Consider the following 21,609-nt stretch of genomic DNA (forward strand, 5'->3'; position numbering starts at 1 on the left):
GTAAGGAAAGCTCAGACTACTGAAACATTCAAGTCCTTGCTTAAGACGCATTACTATGCTTTGGCTTTCAATTCTAGTTGAGCTTTGATATCTTGACCTGTTGGTTATTTTGTTTGTACTTTGTGTGATATTGTCTGTAGCCTATACTTTTTTTTTTTTTTGGATCTTGTGAAGCACTTTGGTCAATTAGATTGTTTTTAAATGTGCTATATAAATAAAATTGAACTGAACTGAACTGAAAAACTGTATTACTTCTGAAAAAGTTTTTTTTTTATCTTCCCAGAAAAGTTATAATTTTGAAAATGTTGTGGAAAAGAAAATAAACAGAAAAAACTGTTATTTAGCAAGAAAACTGACTAAATGTATTTTTTTCAAATGAGAAATAAAAGCCCAATGTGACATATATGTAACATTAAAAATTGATCATAAACGCCCAATGTCACACATATGTAACATTACAGATCTTTGACAAGGAGTGGTTGTATTTAAAAAATAACTGCAGAAACATGTTTTAAGTGGTCCATTTAGTCTGTTTTATATGCCTCATAATTTTCCTATAAGGGGAAATTGGTCCGGGTTCTTATGGGTTAAATGTTAAACTATTGTATACTACTTGTATACTATTGTAACTACACTCCAGTCAGCTCACAGTAATGTGAATGTGAGATAAAATTTACTACACTGGCTCTCACATTGGGGCTTGTGGATTACCAGGTAAAAATATATAGAAAATGTTAACAAAATGAGTATATATGGTTTATTTAGGGAACATATGGTTTAATTATAATATATTATAATAAGCATTTGTTGATGCTATTGGACAATTCTCTTTAAATTCAACATATATAATTATATACTACTATTATATTAAATGTTTGGAATTTAACTGTGTTATGCTTGTTCAGAGATTATTTGTATAGTTATCTTAAATACATAGAACATTATTATAACTCCTCTATCTCTCCCTAGTTTTACTTACCGAGACTCGATAAACCTTGTCCCTCATGCTGGCCCTTATACCGGCAAGTAAACCAGCATCTAAGCTGCACTGTTCTACATGTCCAGATTTATAGTGGTTCTCTCCTCGATCTATGGTTTTTCTATCGTCTAAGAAAAAGGACATAAGATTGGAAATTGATATGGCCATAGCTAACGTTAGTGCTTCTGAGATGGTAAAAGCGTGTTTTTTTTCTGGCGAATTAGCAAATGGTATGCAAACATACAATCAAACATAATACAGTGAAAGATAATTGTTAAAGTTTATTTGGGGCACAATGATCAGGCATAATAATCTTAATCACAAAGAAAATAATATTAAGGTTTACATAAACTAACAAAATAATAAACGAATAAATAAAACATTAACAAAAGATAAAAAAATCTCAGAGAGGCACGCATAAACAAAATTAGTTTCTAACATTTTTGGAAAAAACGAATGGGCAATATTTCTCATCATGAAAAAGTGGATAAGTGTTCATACACAGCGCATATCATAATGAGCGAGCGTGTTTTTTAAATAAAGTTTGAGGAACCTTGATGATGACGTTGATCCGTGACCATGGTGTGCTGTAGTCAGGGGGGCAGGGTTTTCTATTATTTTGAAGGTACCCCCGGGCGCCGCCATTGGCTAGCGGACCCCCACCTGCTGTTAGCATCCCATTGACTCCCATTCATTTTGGCGTCACTTTGACAGCGAATAACTTCACATCTGAGGCGTTTAAAGACTCCATTTGTCCATTATTTATTTCTAAAGAAACACGAAAATGTATAAAAGGCTTCATTACCTTGTAGCTTCCGTTATGGCCCCGTAGAAGCAATTTTTGTAAAAATAGGCTAACGATTGCATCATAACCACGCGACTCTCTGTCGCACAGCAGAGAATTACCGTATGGACAGGAGGAGAAGCTCACGCGCAATCGGGGGGACGTGGAGGCAAAGTGACAACATAATTAATCAGAATACATAGCAAACGTTTCTCCTGCTCATAGCTCATGGACACCTCCTACTCACACTCTCCGTCTCTGCAAGTTTCGGAAGGGAATGATTCAGATTTCTCTTGGCACAGCTACTAGAAGACAGACGGGTTACTCACGTCACATCTACGTCGTCAAGCTCAGTTTGAGTCTGCGCAGTACGCTCGACCCCCAGGAAGTAAGAGTTTCTAATTGACTTCACTTTGTCTCCGTTGAATCCAATGGGGTCGCTGTGTCCATTTCTTTTACTGTCTATGGCTGTAGTCCGTTTATAGCCTACCATTAGCATTTTATATCTGACGGCTTTATTTAGGCTTCAAAATGTATAAATTTTGGATTAACTTGTAAAGATTATCTTGATAGACAAAACGTGTAAGGGTCACAACTCTTTGTTGAACACAGATCTTATTTTTTGCGAGTTTCCAAAAGTCTATGGGGAAAATGCATAGCTTTCCGATCGAGGGAACCCATGCGCCGCTAACTTCCGGGTTGTCCTACAAAGTGACGTCATAACTTCGGCACTCTATTGAAGTCAATGGACGTTGGGCTTCAACAGGGAAATGCACTGTGACGCTACGGGAATGCAGAAGGAAATCGAGTCAGTCGACCTGCTATATGTAACTGATTCTGAACGAACTCTTCTTTGAGATTAACGTTTTCTAACGCATTTTTAGTCAATAAAATGTTAACACAATAGTACATATTTGACCATTAATTTTTTGACATTATAGGGGAAGCCGAGCTTCCCTTGCAGTCTTAAAGAAATCCCCACTGCTCCACCAATATCATACTGTACAATAGATGAGCATGGAGGCCCACATTTAACAGAAGAAGGTGATGTTGTTGTAAAACCTTTATTTTAAAATTACAACTTAAAAAAAAAATAAAAAAATTACAACTATTAAAAAGAAATTGTTAAATAATAATAAAACCAATTTTAAAAAAGTAACAACAAAATAATGTTTTTCCCCCCATCAGGGAAACAGTCTGTTATAATTCATAAATCAAAAATTAAATGATGTTTTATTAACAAAGTTCGGGAGGAGCACGTTCAGATAATTAAACCTAATTAAACACATGTGGAGCACATTCAGACAATCAAACACTGTAAAAAATTTCTAACCCTCCCAAATCAAAAATTTCAAGTGACCGATAACATCTAAATTTTTCAGTTGGCCCAAGTGAAATTCTGTAAATTTCAATTGGCCCAAGTGAAAATCTGTAAATTTAATTTTATAATTTACAGAATTTCACTTGGGCCAATTGAAAAATTTAGATGTTATCGGTCACATGAAATTTTTGATTTGGGAGGGTTAGAATTTTTTTACAGTGAACCTAATTAGACACGAATGGACCACACTCTGTTAATCAACCCAATCAACAGGTAAGAGGTGTATATATATATACTGCAAACTTACCTCCGTTCATTACAGTTTAACAGCATCCCTCCACCACCCCATCTCCTCACTTCAAGTCCTAAATACTCTTACAACAACGGGGGAGTAGGCTACTCTGGGTTCGGGCAAAATTTTCGAGCTCGGAGCCCTTCCCCGGACAGCACGCCAAATACGCATAATCTTTACTCTGTTTAATTGATGTAAGGGTGAACTCGTGAAACATTTATAAATTGACAAGAATGCAGTCAAATTTAAAAAATAAACTCATTTATTGTCTTAATTTTTAATAAAGATAATATTATTAAATAAAGGTAAAATGTATTCATTCAAGTGCATTCGTGTTTTATTGATGTAATAAATACATAATCAGCCAGTCAATCTCCTGCTCTTCCACCAAGTTCATCGTTAACTTCAGGCACTGCCGCTTCAACTCTGATTGGTTCTGTTCACGAGCTGGGGTGGGACTTACAATTTGATTGGGTCGATCTGATGTTTGTCACTGACTGAATAATTAATAAATACTTTAGATCGGACTAAACCATTTATAGGGAGGTAAGAGGATATTTGGAAAAAATATTATGGTTTTCATTTCAATCTCAGGCATACAACTAATATAAATATTAGAATTATTCATACAACAGGGGCCTATATAGTATAACTGCTGGATTTTGTGGGGCCCCTATAATTGTCACCACCTTTCACCCCACTAGCGACGGCCCTGCCTATCTGAACACGTGATGCGCATGTGCGCAATGTGGGTGTTTGCGCAGAGGTTTGCTCAGAGATAACTGATAATCGTTTGCACCTTGGAACCTATATCTGGGAGTGTGTTCTCGAGCCACCTGGCACTGTTTTGTGCGGATGGGAGGCCGGAGCGCGTTGAGGGTTTTCTGTTAGAACGGTGTTGTGTTAGCGGCCCCTAAGTTAATAACTAATGATCTTCGCAACGGAAGTGAATCGATCAAAACTAACTTTAGCTGGACAATAACTTTATCCTAGAGCTGCTGTAAAGCCAAAACAATCTCTGTTACTGCAATTTCCTATTATCACTGTAAAGCTGCTTTGAAACAATTAATTTTGTTAAAAGCGCTATATAAATGACGGTGACTTGACTTGACTATAGAGAGAAATACAGGCATCTAGTGGTTATACCATAAAATCACATTTTATTTTATTTTCTCTCACTGGATGGCACTAATCCGCCTTCAAAAATTGGACTTAAAAGGCATAGGCTATGCTGAGTCCCAATTCGCATACTATCCGTCCTAAATAGTATGCGAAACTAGAATTAGTACGTCCCAAATCGTAGCATGTTGAAATGAGTATTTCAAAGATACCCGGATGGTCTACTATTTCCGGTTAGAATTCGAAGTGCAGATCAATGCACACTCTAACGGCTAATATTGCCCACAACCCATTGCGTGCGGGAGGGAGGAGCTTTGCGGTGATGGTGGTGGACGAACCTGGCAGTCGGATGCAGCAACGGAGATGCGCCCTCAGTTTTTAAGTGTAAGAATTCAAATGTTTAACCCTAATTAAAGTTATATTTTATTGTCTCGTAATATTAATGGGTCTTGTAGGGTCCGATGAAGATACCGAGCGCCTCATTGCAGGCTACAAAACAATAAATAAAAAGGCTCTAGTACAGTGTCATGCAAGTGTCTTTTTTTATGTATTGCTTTTGATGTTTCTGTCTGACTTATTTGTAGTAATACTGTGGCTGTACATATGTTAACTTTATCAGTCCAACCAAAGAAACATGGTTACTACACTTTTACTATAGTAAAAGCATGGTTCATTTTCATCGGGGTATTTTTAAGTATTATACATAAGTATAAGATTAAGTATAAAATACGTTAAACAATAGTTACACTATAAACTTTAAATATTTTAACTCAGAAAATAAGTAGCGCTAGCTTTCGTTAGCAGCTACACACATTTGCACATGAACGTCAGAGCCGCCTCACAAACGACCTGCGTTTGGTTGATCTACGACGACGCCCTGCTTCACTCCTCAATTTGGTAAACACATTGTAAATGTATTGTGGAAAAAAAGATGGGAATAGTAAATAAAATTATATTGGATATATAAAAATTCATGAAATGTTAAATGTTTTGTTAACAGTCGCGGTGTGCGTAACTAGGCAACCACGTTCAAGTTCACGTTGCATGACGTCATCGAAGTATGTCCCAGAACGTGCATACTTTTTGCTACACACTCAAAAGTGTGTACTTTTTCATCACAAAAAAAGTACATACTTTTAGGTCGTAGTATAAGTAGGCGAATTGGGACTCAGCCATAGTCTCTATATTAAAGCTACACACTGTGTAGGATTTACTCCCATCTAGCGGTGAAATTGTATATGACTACCAACTGAATATTACCTTCTAGCTCCTCGCATTCCGAAGGCATTTTAACTATGGTGGCCGTAATATTTCAAATCTGCCGGCAAACGTGAGCAAATCTCCCTCTCGCATTCGTCACGGTGCCACTGCATGTAAAAACGCAAAAGGCGAAGCTTGTATGTCCCTCTTTGTCTAATGTATTTTCAACATGGATGCGCAACATGGCTTCCGCCATTCGAGCGACTCGCTCGTATGTATTCTAAATGGCAGATTATACACTTACGAGAATACTTAATTAGTTGGTTGAAGTGATTACACATTAATGAGAACGTATAATTTTAAAATAACGTGTTTTTTGCTAAAAATCAACTTAAAATATTAAACAGTATAGCTTTAATCTAAAATTCTGCATTAAATACATTTTATTATTATTATTATTATTATTATTATTATTATTATATTTTCAATGGCAAAAAATGGACCATAAATATTAATTAGTACCATAAAATTATCTCAAAAGAAACTTATTTTTTTAAAATACAAAAGAAAAAAAGAAAAAAAAATGATTGAAAAAAAAATATATATTACATTGATTTCACTGGGGGGGAGATTCATTTTCAGGTGTCCGGTCACTTTTGACTGAGAAGAAACAACTGCACGTTCACTTTTTACAGTGTATGAAAATGAATGTTATGAAAGTGGAAAAACAACAACAACTCACAATTACATTAGGTGTCATAATATAACTTTATTAAAACATAACTATTATATAACATAACATAATTATTTACAATTATAGAATTGTTATATTATAGCATAATTATAGAAATTATAGAATAAACTTTAGAATTATAAAATACAGACATTTTGTGTCAGTGCCTGTGTAGCTGCTGGGTTCCTCTGGAGAAGTGCTGGATGTTGCCACATTCTCTGTTGTGACAAACTTCAGCATGACCCTGCATTAAATCAGAGGTGTCAAAAGTATTCACATTCATTACTCAGATAGAAGTATAGATACTAGGGTTTAAAAAGACTTCTGTAGAAGTTGAAGTATCAACTCAAGCTTTTTACTCAAGTAAAAGTATCAAAGTACTTGTTTCAAAACTACTTAAAGTATAAAAGTAATCTCTCTCTCTCTCTCTCTCTCTCTCTCTCTCTCTCTCTCTCTCTCTCTCTGTCTGTGAATCAATATTTGACGCGATTTGCCCCGATTTCTCCCTCGCTTACCGCATCTAGGTTTCCTTCGGAGGACTTTTGGCGCTGTGCACAACCAAATGTGACTACAGCCTCTCACAAGTTAGAAAGACACCACACCGTATTAAAACCGGTTTAAAGATCTAAACCGTTTGTGTAAAAAAAAAAAATTTTTTTTTTTTTTTACGACGACAAGCCAGAATGAAAACAAGCCGAAATTGAATAGGAGTAACGAGGCTATTTTTAAAATGTAATGAGTAGAAAGTACAGATAATTGCGTCAAAATGTAAGGAGTAGAAGTAAAAAGTCGTCTGAAAAATAATTACTCCAGTAAAGTATACACTGTAAAAAATGATCGTAATTTTAACGGTAAAAGACTGTAAAAATGCTACAGTGAAAAACTGTTAATTGGTTAACAGAAAGTTTCCGTACTATGTACGGTAAATAACTGTGATAGATCTAACGGTATATTTAATGTAATTTTGCTGTAAAATACCGTTAAATTTACGGTTTTTGAAAGTGAAAAAGAACAACTCATTGTATAATTTACAGTGAAAAAACGTAAATTGGCATTCCCACAATTCCCTGTGTGACACTTCACATTTGATGTATTTTTGTTGAAATAACTGTTTCTTAGTTTTTTTTTCTTCTTTTTTTCTAATCAGTTATGTACATTAGGGTTTTATGTTACATTTAATGTTGTTAAATTAATGTTTATTGCATTTTTTAAATTTCATGTGTTACCATGATGGTGTTTAATGTTTGTGTGAATGACACTATGCAGCTTTTATAAATTAGTATTAACTTTCTTGTGGAAGAGCTGCTTGTGATGAGCTTTGATTGATCATGTGACTCTCATCACTGCTGTGATTGGTGGTTATGAGTGTATTACAATGGTACAAAACAGATATTAATAGTTCAATAGGATGGTAAATTCACATTATATCAGATGATAAAATACGGTTTATTACTGTAAATTTTAAGTTAAGTCTGTAAAACCAATAACGTTGCTACTGTATTTTTGAAGGTAAAGTTCTGGCAACCACAGCTGCCGTGTTTTTACCGTAAAAATCACGGTTTAATTTTTACAGTGTAGATACCCCAAATTTCTACTTAAGTAAGGTAACGAAGTATTTGTACTTCGTTACTTGACACCTCTGCATTAAATAATAATGTGGAACATATTAGTCATTCAACAACAACAATCATTCAACAACACTAATGACAAAGTTTTAGGATACTGGGTTAGTTAGGTACTCTGATTTCTGATTCTAAACTTCAACCAACAATTGAATTTAACTTTGCACTGCCTAATCTAAAGTGACAAAAACTGAGCTTAAAGGGATAGTTCACCCAAAAATGAAAATTAGCCCATAGACCAACGCTACTTTTGCGTCATCGAAGGGTAACGCCCCTTTTTGGGGGAAGACAAACGGATTCCCTGAGAACAGAACTCGCTCTAGATCTGCAAAGTTTCTTGATAGCAAAAATGGCACAAACATACAAACTCTCTTTGCTTGCCGAGGACCGTGAGCAGTATTTAAAGAAGCTACTGGATACGGGGTTACAGAGGTGTCCCTTTGAAATGGTCGAAAACGTACTGGTTACTTTCGTAACCTCGGTTCCCTTAGAGATAAGGGAACGAGTACTGCGTTGCAAACGCTTATGGGAAAACTCCTTTTCTCGAGAATATTGAAGCCTTTATTTTAAAACGCATTTGCTACAGCACAGGCGAGAGCATCAGACCCACGTGAGTGAGCTGATAGGCTGTGCTGTGGGCAACTGCACGAACCAGAAGCGCGCGAGCCAATCAGGGCGCTTGGCGCTCTGTCACTGTCAAGCGCGCGAAACTACACGTGACCATAACATATAAATACAGATAGAATCCGCCATTTGACAGGTATAATCGACTGAAGCGACAAACCTGCCATAAGAAAAATAGCACGGCAAGGCAACGCAGTACTCGTTCCCTTATCTCTAAGGGAACCGAGGTTACGAAAGTAACCAGTACGTTCCCTTACGAGAATGTTCTCTCGTACTGCGTTGCAAACGCTTATGGGAACGTTTCCATTTAAAACGCCGTGCTATTAATCTTTTGGCCGCTCTGACTCACCAGAGTTCCGGGAAGTACAGAATAGCCAGGATAAAAAGAGACCGAACATCGGGCCCATCAATTATCCGTAATAAAGACTGGCCAGAGCCAGTCATTTAACCCACAAGGTGATAGCCGTGTGTTTAATATCAAACTAGTCTGGGTCCGCAGAGCCAGAGTCTAGACTGAAAAGACTGTAACTGCAAAGCAGGGACATTAAAGTTATAATTCATCGGATCTGGCCAAAGCCAGTCACTTAGTCCACAAGGTGAAAACCGTGTGTTCAATATCAACTAGACTGGGTCACAGAGCCAGTGTCTAGACAGAAGAACTGTAGCTACAAAGCAAGGGCATTAAAGCTATAATTCAACAATGTGGACGGAGCGGATATCCGGCCGCCGCACATATGCTATAGATGGGAATACCCAAGTGACCATGGTTCAAAACTAGTCTGGATCCACAGAGCCAGAGTCTAGACAGAAAGAACGCATGTCTGCAGAGCAGGGACATCCAGATTATAGAATCTCACAAATGTGGACGGAGCGGACCAGCCGGCCGCCGCACAAATGTCTTCAATGGGAATACCACTTGACCAAGCCCACGAAGAGGCAACACCTCTCGTGGAATGAGCTCTAACACCTATGGGACAAGAGAGGCCCAGTGAGGTGTAAGCCAGGGCAATGGCGTCAACTATCCATCTGGACAGTGTGGTTTTAGTGACCGGGAGGCCCTTGGATCGGCCCCCGAAACACACAAAGAGCTGTTCAGACTGTCTGAAAGAGGCCGAACGCTCCAGATAAATTCTCAAAGCTCTGACTGGGCAAAGCATGAGAGAATCGCTATCCTCCTCGGAGGAGGGGAGAGCTGACAGAGAAATAACCTGGGCTCTGAACGGAGTTGAGAGCACCTTAGGAACATATCCATGTCTTGGCCTAAGAATGACCTTGGAGTCATTAGGACCAAACTCCAGACAGGAAGCGCTGGTAGACAGCGCCTGTAAATCCCCTATTCTCTTTACTGACGCCAGTGCTAGAAGCAGGGCGGTTTTCAGAGAGAGAGACTTAGGATCAGCTGACTGAAGTGGTTCAAAGGGAGGTCCCTTAAGAGCCCGCAGGACCAAGGAGAGGTCCCAGGCCGGAACAGACGGTGGCCGAGGCGGGTTAAGCCTCCTGGCGCCCCTGAGGAAGCGAACTATAAGGTCGCTTTTTCCTAAGGAGGCCCCGGCTTCCAATACGTGAAAAGCAGCAATGGCTGCCACGTACACTTTGAGAGTGGAGGGGGAGCGACCCGCGTCCAACATCTCCTGTAGAAAAGACAGTACTCTTGGTACTTCACAAGTGTATGGGTCGAGGTCTCGAGCTAAACACCAGCTGGAAAACACTGACCATTTACTGAGATAGAGGCGTCTGGTAGACGGAGCTCTAGCTTCCTTTATAGTATTCAGGACGCCCTCTGGGAGGTTCTGGGGTACCCGTTGAGTGGCCATACATGTAGGGCCCATAAGTCGGGACGGGGATGCCAGATTGTCCTGTTGGCCTGAGTCAGGAGGTCGCGCCTCACTGGGATTGGCCACGGGTCTGCTACAGACAGCTGCATCAACTCTGGGAACCAAACCTGGGTCCGCCAGAGAGGAGCTACTAATAACACTGCGCTTTTCGTGTTCCTGATCCGTTCGATGACCTGAGGGAGCATCGAGACCGGGGGGAACGCATAGAGAGGAAGGTTGGGCCAGTCGTGGGCCAACGCATCCCTGCTCTTTGAGAAAAAGATTGGGCATTGACAGTTGTCTTCTGAGGCGAAAAGATCTACTTCTGCCTTCCCGAAGACCTCCCAGAGTAGGAGAACTGTCTGAGGGTGGAGAGACCATTCCTCTGGGGGAACTCTGCCCCGAGAGAGCATGTCTGCTCCTGTATTCAACGTGCCTGGCACGTGAGCTGCCCTGAGCGAGCGCAGATTGGTGTGAGCCCATAGCAAGAGCTGTGAGGCTATGGCAAACAGGTTGCGGGACCTGAGGCCGCCCTGGCGATTTATGTAAGAGACCACCGACATGTTGTCCGTCCGTACCAACACGTGGTGTCCCGCCAGGTATGGGAGGAATGTTTTTAGGGCTAGAAAAACTGCTCTCATTTCGAGGCAGTTTATGTGTAGGCGTTTCTCCGAGCTCGACCAGAGGCCGGAGGCAGGCCTGCCCTCGTACAGAGCTCCCCAACCGGAGTTGGAGGCGTCTGTTGAAATCATCCTCCTCTCTGAAACTACCCCCATGCTTACGCCCTGCTGGTACCAGCTGGCGTTTTTCCAAGGGGCCAGGGCTTGAACACAGCGCTGGTCCACCTTGATAATCAAGTGGCCTGAATGCCAGGCGTGGGGTGGCACCAGAGGAGCCAGCCACAGCTGAAGAGGACGCATACGCAGTAGGCCTAGTTGGAGTACTGATGATGCAGAGGCCATCAGGCCAAGGATCCTCTGAAACGTTCTGAGGGGTACAAGAGAGCCCTCTATGAACGATGCCGTGAGCTGCTGAATCGTTAGAGCACGGGCCGGTGTGGGCCATGCTCTCATAAGTACGGAGTCGAGAACTGTTCCCAGGAACGTGATACGTTGGCTGGGCAACAGAACACTCTTTGCAACATTGACCCTGAGCCCTAGACATTCTAGATGGCTGAGGAGCCAGGCTTTGTGAGTATGTGACTCCGCCTCTGACTGGGTCAGTATGAGCCAGTCGTCGAGGTAGTTTAGGATGCGCATTCCCCGCTGTCTCAGGGGGGAGAGAGCTGCATCCATGCACTTCGTGAATGTACGAGGCGCTAGTGCCAGTCCAAATGGAAGAACTGTGTACTGGTATGTCTGCCCCTCGAAGGCGAATCTCAAGAATGGCCTATGGTGGGGGTTCACTTGAATGTGAAAGTAAGCGTCTTTCAGATCTACTGAGAAAAACCAGTCGCCTGGGCGAATCTGCGCCAGGATATGTCTGGTCGTGAGCATTCTGAACGGCCGTGACATGAGAGCCTTGTTCAGATGTCTGAGATCTAAAATGGGTCTCAGGCCGCCGTCTTTCTTTGGAACAAGAAAGTATCGGCTGTAAAAACCTGACTCGCTCAGAGAAGGGGGGATCTTCTCGATGGCCCCTTTCGCCAGCAGACTTAACACTTCGGTGCGGAGGACATGACTCAATGTGCCCCTTACCGTGGTTTGTATAACCGCGCGAAAACGCGGTGGTCTGCGGGCGAACTGAAGCGAGTAACCATGCTTTATGATGTTCATCACCCATACTGAAACTCCGGGGATAGCTTGCCAAGCTAGAGCCCGCAGAGCTAGAGGCATTATCATATCTGGAACACCCAGAGTGGGGGGCTCGGACTGACATGTATGCATGTGAGAAATTATGCTCGATTTGTGCTTTGTGTGGGTCGCTGTTAAAACAGCGTTTGTTTGCAGGGGTGCGTGACATGTGACGGGCCCATGAACTGCATTTAGAACTGCTGCAGCCGCCTGAACTGAAGAGGGAGCCGTGAGCAGTAGTCGAGCGATTTTTGGGGCTGGTCCGGCCGCAGCGGGACAGTGACCCCTCTTTGTGCCGGTTAGGACGGCTTCTTGGGCTCGTGATCGAGCGTCAGCTTCGGCCGCGGGCCCTGGCGCTTAGGGAACGGGAACCGTTTCGCTGGCTTCATGTGCTTACTGGTCTCAGCCGCTGGGCGGGGCTGGAGGACCTGGGACACCACTTTCTCAGGTCGCGGCGTGCTCTTGGGGCGCCGTTGGACTGAGCTGGAGCGCTTTGGTAGAAAGTGTCTCATGGCGCTGGAAGCCTTCTGAGCTTCAGTGAAGCGATCGGCGAAGCCGCTGACAGATGGGCCGAAGAGACCTGAGGCTGTGACGGGCGAGTCGAGGAAGGCAGTTTTATCCGCGTCCCTGATCTCGGTTAAGTTTAGCCAGAGGTGGCGCTCCATTACCACTAGGCTGGCCATATTGCGGCCCAGGGCTTGAGCGGTGGTCTTCGTGGCCCTCAGTGCCAGATCCGTGGCACTCCTGAGGTCTTTAAATGTGTCTGGGTCCGGGCCTGACTCATCCATGGAACGGAGAAGTTTGGCCTGGAAGGCTTGAAGCGTCGCCATGGCGTGAAGTGCAGAGGCGGCTTGACCGGCGGCAGCGTATGCGCGGCTGGCAATGGCCGAAGTAGTTCTGCACGGCTTAGAAGGGTGCACCGTCTTAGACCTCCAACTACCTGCAGTGGGGGGGCATAAGTGTGCAGCGACCGCTTCCTCCAGTGGGGGGAGAGACACATATCCTTTCTCTTCAGCGCCGTCAACAGTGGAGAGCGTAGAAGAGGCAGATGAGCGCGTTCGCGCTGAAAAGGGCGCGCGCCAGCATTTTGTGAGCTCTTCGTGAACCTCAGGCATAAATGGAGCGGCGCGCTGACGAGGGGCCTGCTGGCGCCCCGGCAGGTACCATTCATCGAGGCGGCTTCTGGCGGGCTCAGCTGGAGAAAGCCAATCGAGTCCCAACTCGTCAACAGCGCGAGACATGACACGGAGAAGTTCGGCGTCAATGCTCGCTCGAGTATCAGAAAACTCTAGCTGAGAGGGGGGGGCGGGGTCCGCGGAGCCCGACCAATCCTCGCTCTCAGATGCCGCCATAGAAAGTGCGTCATCGACGTCATCCGGAGATGCGCCGAAAGAGACGAGTCCAGCCGCTTCAGACGAGGGGCGCTGCTCGCTCCGAGAGAACAGGACAGGCGAAGAAGGCGTGGGCGAGGCACGAGGAGAAAGGCCCGGCGTGCACTCGCTAAACTCACCGCGCTCAGGACGCCTCTGATCGCGCCGCTTCTTCCTACGGGGCTCGTGGGGCGCCGAAGACGGAAGGTGGGCGGAATCGGTCACCGTCGAAGACAGCCTTGAACGGAGAACGGAGACAGGCATCCCGTCGCAGAATTGGCAGCCGCCTTTCATGAGCGCTGCCTCGGCGTGCTCAGGGCCGAGGCAGGCCGCACACTGGGTGTGTCCGTCGGATGCATGCAGGGAGACCCCGCAGCTCTCACAGATGGAGAGAGGCATTATGCCGCGCTGTGAAAACAGCGGTTTGCTCTTTTAGATAAATATGCAATGAAAAGGATATAATTTTTCGTCGGATGCCACAGGGAAACGCTCAGCTGGCGAGATGCCGGGATGCGAAGCTGTTCCGCTGGACGGCTTTTCCACGACGAGGGCTTCTTACGACCGGAGAAAATCAGCGACGAGGTGAGTCGAGCTGAAGGAGATTAAATCTGTCAAATGGCGGATTCTATCTGTATTTATATGTTATGGTCACGTGTAGTTTCGCGCGCTTGACAGTGACAGAGCGCCAAGCGCCCTGATTGGCTCGCGCGCTTCTGGTTCGTGCAGTTGCCCACAGCACAGCCTATCAGCTCACTCACGTGGGTCTGATGCTCTCGCCTGTGCTGTAGCAAATGCGTTTTAAAATAAAGGCTTCAATATTCTCGAGAAAAGGAGTTTTCCCATAAGCGTTTGCAACGCAGTACGAGAGAACGTTCTCGTAAGGGAACTGGATTAATGACCCCACGCAGTGGCCAAATATGGACTATTCAGAAATCAACCACTATCTCGTGGAATCACCAAGTTAAGTGCTAGCCTATTTTTTCATTAACACACTCACAGTATGACAAACTAGACGATGAGGCCATGTCTAGAGGAGACGGTGGTTTACTTGGATCATATTCCACTTGATTTTTTAGCTATTGACATAGTTTTGTTGTCGACTAACGTTAGCTACGTGTTTAGCTCTCACTAGGCACGCTACCTTGGCTGTTAACTGATTTTACTGTTGAAATAGTAGCAGGCTAGGACTAAAGTGGACTTGGCTGGTTTCTGCTGGTGTCTAGAAAGTGCTAGGGCTTTGAAAGTTGTAAAAACAGACTTTTTTATTATTTAATTTGTATGGGACCAATATATGTATGGGGCTGTCAAATTGGATGTTGTTACGTTATCCTATCTAGCCTAGAAGGCTTGATCTACTGCCGTTCGTGTTGTTACATGTAACGTTAGCCCAGAGCAGTGGTCGTCGAAAAGTCATATTTTACAACTTTCAAAGTCCTAGCACTTTCTAGACACCAGCAGAAACGAAGGTAGCGTGCCTAGTGAGAGCTAATCACGTAGCTGCTAGCAGCTTCGTCTTTCTAACTAGTATAGCTAGTCGACAACAAAACTATGTCAATAGCTAAAAAATCAAGTGAAATATGATCCAAGTAAACCACCGACTCCTCTAGACATGGCCTCATCGTCTAGTTTGTCATACTGTGAGTGTGTTAATGACAAAAAAATAGGCTATATTTGGTGATTCCACGAGATAGTGGTAGATGTCTGGATGTATTGGATTGGGGATGTAAAAAAAATGTCTTGCATCACAATAAGTGTATTGTGATTATCAAAACATTTTAGTAACTAAACAGAATTGTATTAGGTTTAGTGACAACATGTTACAATGTTTACGTGGTCAATTTCTAATAAGCTATGGTTTTTTTTTATTGCTTGACACAAATTTCACAATAAAGTTCAGATCTTGTGATTTGATTCAATATTGACTCATCTGGATAAATATTAGGTAGGCCTACACAAGATAGGCATACATTTTTCTCAAGAAAAAAAAAAACTCACCTAATGCTGTAAACATATAGAGAGCCCTATCTAGTATTATTTAAGATAAAAAATAACTCAAATTAAATATAATGCGTGTTTTTATTATAATAACAACCTTATTTAATGATATAAGTAAAAATATAATAAATATACTAGTAGCCATACATATATTTAGCAAAATACTCTCTATAGCTCCTTTTTCTAGCTTAACTTTAACTAACGTGCTAGCCTATATTATGGTCATTAAATGGATTTCCTGAGGTAAATATTATGTGACATAATTGTTCTCCAGCTGTTCAGTTGACCCTTTCCGCGGTTGAAAAACACTGATTGATCGATATTATGTATGAGGAAAATACATTTCGGTAAGTTGTACTGTATCTTTCAACGTTGTTCATTCGTGTTTATTTACTATTAACTAGTAAAGATGATCGTTCACGTTCCGCTAGGGATCTGTCACGTCACATTTACAAGTACCAAAACGGTATTTAGTGTTTGAATTTCGTAATAAAATTGACAGAATCTGAGAGCTGAGATTTTTTTATATCATAACTAACCTGCTCTGTTGTGCCATTTTTGCTATCAAGAAACTTTGCAGATCTAGAGCGAGTTCTGTTCTCAGGGGAATCCGTTTGTCTTACCCCAAAAAGGGGCGTTACCCTTCCATGACGCAAAAGCGTTGGTCTATGATTTACTCACCCTCAAGTCATCCTAGGTGTATATTACATTCTTCTTTCAGACGAATACAATCGGAGTTATATAAAAAATGTCCTGGCTCTTCCAAGCTTTATATGGCAGTAAATGGTTGTTTCTGTTTTGAAGTCCATCAAAGTGCATCTATCCATCATAAAAGTGCTCCACACAGCTCTGGGGGGTTAATAAAGGCCTCCTCAAGCAAAGCGATAAGTTTGTGTAAGAAAAATATTCACATTTAAAACTTTATAAAGTAAAATAACTACCTTCCAGCCAAACACACATACGGATTCGACTTAAGTCTAAAGCGCAACTTATGCGAGTAATGCGACAAACTGCTGATATTTACGCTACGCCATGATGCACTACGCTACTTCTGACATCACAAGTTGTGTAAGTTGCACTTTAGGCGTAAGTAGACTGCGTATGTTCGTTTGGCCGGAAGCTAGAATTTTACTTTGTAACATGTTAAATATGAATATTTGTCTTACACAAACTCATAGCTTCACTTCAGAAGGTCTTTATTAACCCCCCAGAGCTGTGTGGAGGACTTTTATGATGGATAGATACACTTCAATGGACTTCAAAACAGAAACAACCATTTACTGCCATATAAAGCTTGGAAGAGCCAGGGCACTTTTTAATATAACTCTGATTGTATTCGTCTGAAAGAAGAATGTCATATACACCTAGGATGAATTGAGGGTGAGTAAATCATGGTCTAATTTTCATTTTTTAGGTGAACTATCCCCTTAAGTGTCAGTATAAATCTAAGACATTTTTTAATGAGTTCACCTTTAATTAAACAGATACTTATAAAAACAAGAGCAGTGAGTGTTTAATAAAACAACAGTTGATTATAAACCAATATAAAACATAATTATGTCCTATGGCTGTTGTTGTCTGATTGATTTTACAGCCTTGGGCATTCAGAAATCACAGAAAGTAAGATTATGCAGTTTTGTTGCCGCAAATTATCATTTACAAAGAAGAAAACACTGTAGGCATATTGACACGTAAAGCCATACACCACGGATGCACTGTATAGCATGTGATCTGAATGTCAATGACAAATATGACAAAAATTACAAATATCTTTACCATAGTTCAAAAAGCAATGCAGCGCACAGTGTTATTGAATTGAAATATGCACAGCAAAAACTCCAGTGTTAAATGAACTCTCCTGGGAGTTTATATGGCTCCAGACTCAAGAGTGTTAAAGTGTTAAAATAAAAATGAGTTCAATGATTCAGGTCAAATTATGATTATGTCAAAACATAACCAACACCACCTGATCAACTTTTCTCTTTGTTCATCTGAGAGTTATAACTCAGATACAACAGCCAAACAAAATCTAAAGTTAATGATTTGAGGGTCAAGAGCCCAACTAAAGCAAACACCACCATAACCAAGAAAAATAGATTTTCAATGAATCACTTAATTAGCTCATTAACTTTAACACTCTTGAGTGTTAATTTAACACTCATATTTTAACACTTTAACACTTGAGTCTGGAGCCATATAAAACTCCCAGGAGAGTTAATTTAACACTGGAGTTTTTGCTGTGTGTAATAAACTGGATATACATTGTTGGTACTTTTATCAAATCAGGTAGACGTGTTGCTGGTGGTTAAATTATTAATGCTGTTAAACATGTTTAATAAATCACATTAACTTCAATAGCCAAAAAATAACATTTCACAGGTTGGTAAACATACCTTTTTTTTCTTCGCTTCTCAGCACCAGACTGCTGTTGTGTCCTCCTCTCCATCAACTATCATTTGCAACCAGGTGCAAACACAAGGTGTGTGAATGCAGGAATGGCATGTGCTTACGGCGTTCACAAAATGCCTTTTTCTTTGTTTTTATATTGTTATTAGTTTAAATGATTAGTTGCACTTTGTTATCCGTGTTACAGTGTAATTATACTGAACATTAAAGGGATACTTCACCTCTGGGAAGATGAATGTGTATTTAAAATAGGTAATTTAAGTTGAAGAAATGTGAAGAAATTTTTGAATTTGGAGCTTTCTAGACTGAGAAAAGCCAGAAAATGTATTTTTGGCTTATGTGGATGAAAGACAACAACTCCCAGAATGCACTTGCTTCGCTGCCTTAGGAGGCCACGCCTACCGGTAAGGGAGCGCAGTTGAAAACAAACAACAAGACTAGGGGATTTAGAGATCGCCCAAAATGTCCGGCCTTAACTGTGGCGAGCAGGACGAGGCTGACGGCCGCGGGAGAACGGCGCGAGGCCGGTGGCGTCATTACTGAGACGCGCCGGGTCTCGCATCTCTCACGGAGGAGCGGGAATTTTCTTAGCAATGGTAAAACGCACATCAACCGATCACTTGTTTAGCGTTCATGTAAACACTACATTCAGATTTACCGATCGGAATGAATTCAGTTAGATGGGTGAGCTGCATGTAAACAATGAATGGCGACTGCAGAAAGCAAAAGCTGAATCCCGGACATTTTGAACGATCTCGCCAGCCGGACAAGTCCGGGAAAAGGAGGATGGTTTTCCCTACTTACTCAGCTTTCTCCTACTATTCAGCTTTCTCCACAGAACAAGAGCCTGCTAGCTTAGCTTCCAAAGAAAGACGGCTGACACTGTGTACATTCTGTGAGTGAAATCCCACCTCCTATGGGCGGGCTGAAAACATGCGGAACAACGCCTTCTACTGGCTGTAGTCTTTAGCCTCTGGCCAGAAAATCCTCCGATGACGCAAAATGACGATTTTTGCGTCATCGGAGGATTTTTTCCAGACAAAAAATACATAAATCTCTTGTCTCAGGGGGATATGAGGGTGGAAAGCACGGTAATTCGAAAATACTACAGGTTTTCTACTAATACAAAGCTTAATGCTAAATCCTGAAGTATCCCTTTAAGTATTAAATAATTTAATTATTTAAAAAGAATTAAATAATGAACTACATGTACTTACTAAAGGGTTAGGGTTAAGATTAGGGTTAGGTTTGGTTAGTTGAATGTAATTATGTATAATTTATTACTATTGTAACTATATGTAACGTGTAACAAGGACAGTGTAAAATAAAATGTTACCAATTATAGTTACGCTGAAAGGTAGGGTAGGCAATTTCGGAGAGGCTAACAATAGCAAGCTAGCTTTGAAGGCACAAGATCCCACCCTCACTTCCGAGCTTCTACAAAGCCCAACTCCTTCAAAACACATGAACACACAGCAGAGTTTTCAAAGCGTCAAGAGAGGAGAGATGGTGTTAAATGACCTCATGTCTTAAAGCACATTGCAATAATAATGAACACCAGCAACTTACAGAGCTCTAGTTATACCAACTGACTGCAGCAGATTAATTTCCGGGCGTTGATAGTTTTGACATAGAAAAGCATAAATCTGAGTAGAACGTCAAGGGTAGCCATCTTGTAATTATGGTTATAACATGGCGTGAACGCAGCATAAGCTCATTGTTTTGGTTCAGGAGAAACTTTAAAGCGGCTGAACAACGGCTGTTTGTTTGTGACTGTATGTCTACAAATCTCCCTATCCTCGTGGAACGCGCTGATCATGTGTGATGTCTGCGCGAGCATGGTGTGCGGAGGTATTTAAATACATAAGGTAACAGGCAGGTACAGTCAGAACAAATTCAATGATTGAGACTTCCACAGAAGATATATGTACATGTTTTAATATTTAGACCACTTCTATTATTGATTGCTATCAGGATATGAAGAGAGTTTCAACCAGTATAACAAAAAGTGTTTATAATACAAATTGCCTACCCTACCTTTAATAAAGTGTGGAACGTGTGGAGGTGTTTTTTTTTTATTAGGATTTTTGATGAAGAGAAAGTTTTAAGTAGAAATTTAAAAAAGAAAATAGCAATTTTAATTATTTTAAATGTAAATCTTTAGTAACATTATACATGTATTTACTGACATAAAAACAAAAACAGCTATTTTTTTTCACATTTATAACAGAAGTCAGTACTTAAATATAGGCTATAACACATAATACATTACATAGAAATAAATTTTTAATGTATCAATTTTTTTATGAACTTACCAGAAGGGATGATGTACAAAGAAAACATGCCAGTATAGAAAAAAATCTCTTAATCTCCAGACTGAAATACACAGAAATGATCAATTTCCAAATCCTTCAAAACGATGAAACCATCTTGACCCATAAATATTATAATATTCATAAACTAATGATTACCTGGGGGATTTGATTTCTTTGTGGATGGTACGACCATGGCTAATCTGTTGTTTTTCTAGAATAATTTGAAGTCCGCTTGTGAGTGAAGTACATTCACACAACTTCAAACCAATGTCCTGTTAAACTGGCCACACTGCTCTGAGAATGAGGCGTTCCCACTAATTATGTGGCACTCAGTTGAACATCCCATCTGTCCTCAGTATTGGTTTAGCCAGTTTGGCTTTGTTTGATTTGATTGACATTAGATGTTAACTTACATATGAATGGTGAAGGTTTTCTTGCTATGGGAAAAACAAAATTCTTTTTCCTGTTCTTTTTTTCCCAGGAGTGTAATCATTGTGGCTCTGTGGCACTCGCACAACATTATTTTCACTTTTTATTGCAAGGAAAATATACACACAATATATTATATATACAGGCTGGTCGAAATTTACATTAGAAGATATATGGAACCTGTTAGCCCACCCTGGGAAATGTTAACCAGATTGCAGGTGATAACCAACCAATATGGTCAAACAGGTTACACTGGTCAAACAGGTTTGTTTCTGTAAAGGCAGTCGCAGAAGTCTTATTTTCTTGTATGAGAAGATATAACAATACAAATCTAAAATGTCTGTATAGGATTAAATCCCACAGAAACTGACGATTTTCATTCAGGGTCAGTCAGCTTCACTTAAATGATGACCGGTGGATATTACTTTACAGTAGGAATTTGAATATGATCGTGAACATGCTCTATTATGCACACTTATGCAAGCAGGTTATTGTAAGTGTTTTATTTTTTTGCCTATGCCCAGTTGCCCACACGTGTTTGAGATTGGGATGTTTCCAGTGATCCAAAATCCATAACAACAATGGTCACCAAATTCTCAACACCATAACTTGCTAAAAAGACATGTGTTGTCATGCCAGACCTGCATTTCTTCTTTGGTTGTAACATTACCATGCCACCTGTGTGCTTTAGTTGTGAATTAAGAAATGTATTTGAATTTCCCCTTTCTTTAGTTTATATTTAAATGACAGGCCTCTAACAGGTTATCTCCAAGCACATTTTCCACACTACATTTTAACCTAACTTTATACATG

The 21,609-nt window shown here is 41.1% G+C and overlaps 1 protein-coding gene across 1 annotated transcript in view; it reads right to left on the minus strand.

Moving 5' to 3' along the window:
* LOC307153995 (NXPE family member 3-like) overlaps nucleotides 1–20,609 on the minus strand; it is a 96,546-nt gene extending 75,937 nt beyond the window's left edge. The window contains exon 1 of the mRNA XM_079863864.1: nucleotides 20,524–20,609. Coding sequence (XP_079719990.1) covers nucleotides 20,524–20,560 — 37 coding nt within the window. The 5' untranslated portion in view covers nucleotides 20,561–20,609. The remainder of the gene's footprint in view (nucleotides 1–20,523) is intronic.
* Nucleotides 20,610–21,609: the final 1,000 nt, after the last annotated feature.

This window comes from Squalius cephalus (genome assembly GCF_949319135.1).
Source record: "Squalius cephalus genome assembly, chromosome: 25".
NCBI classification, from domain to species: Eukaryota; Metazoa; Chordata; class Actinopteri; order Cypriniformes; family Leuciscidae; genus Squalius; species Squalius cephalus.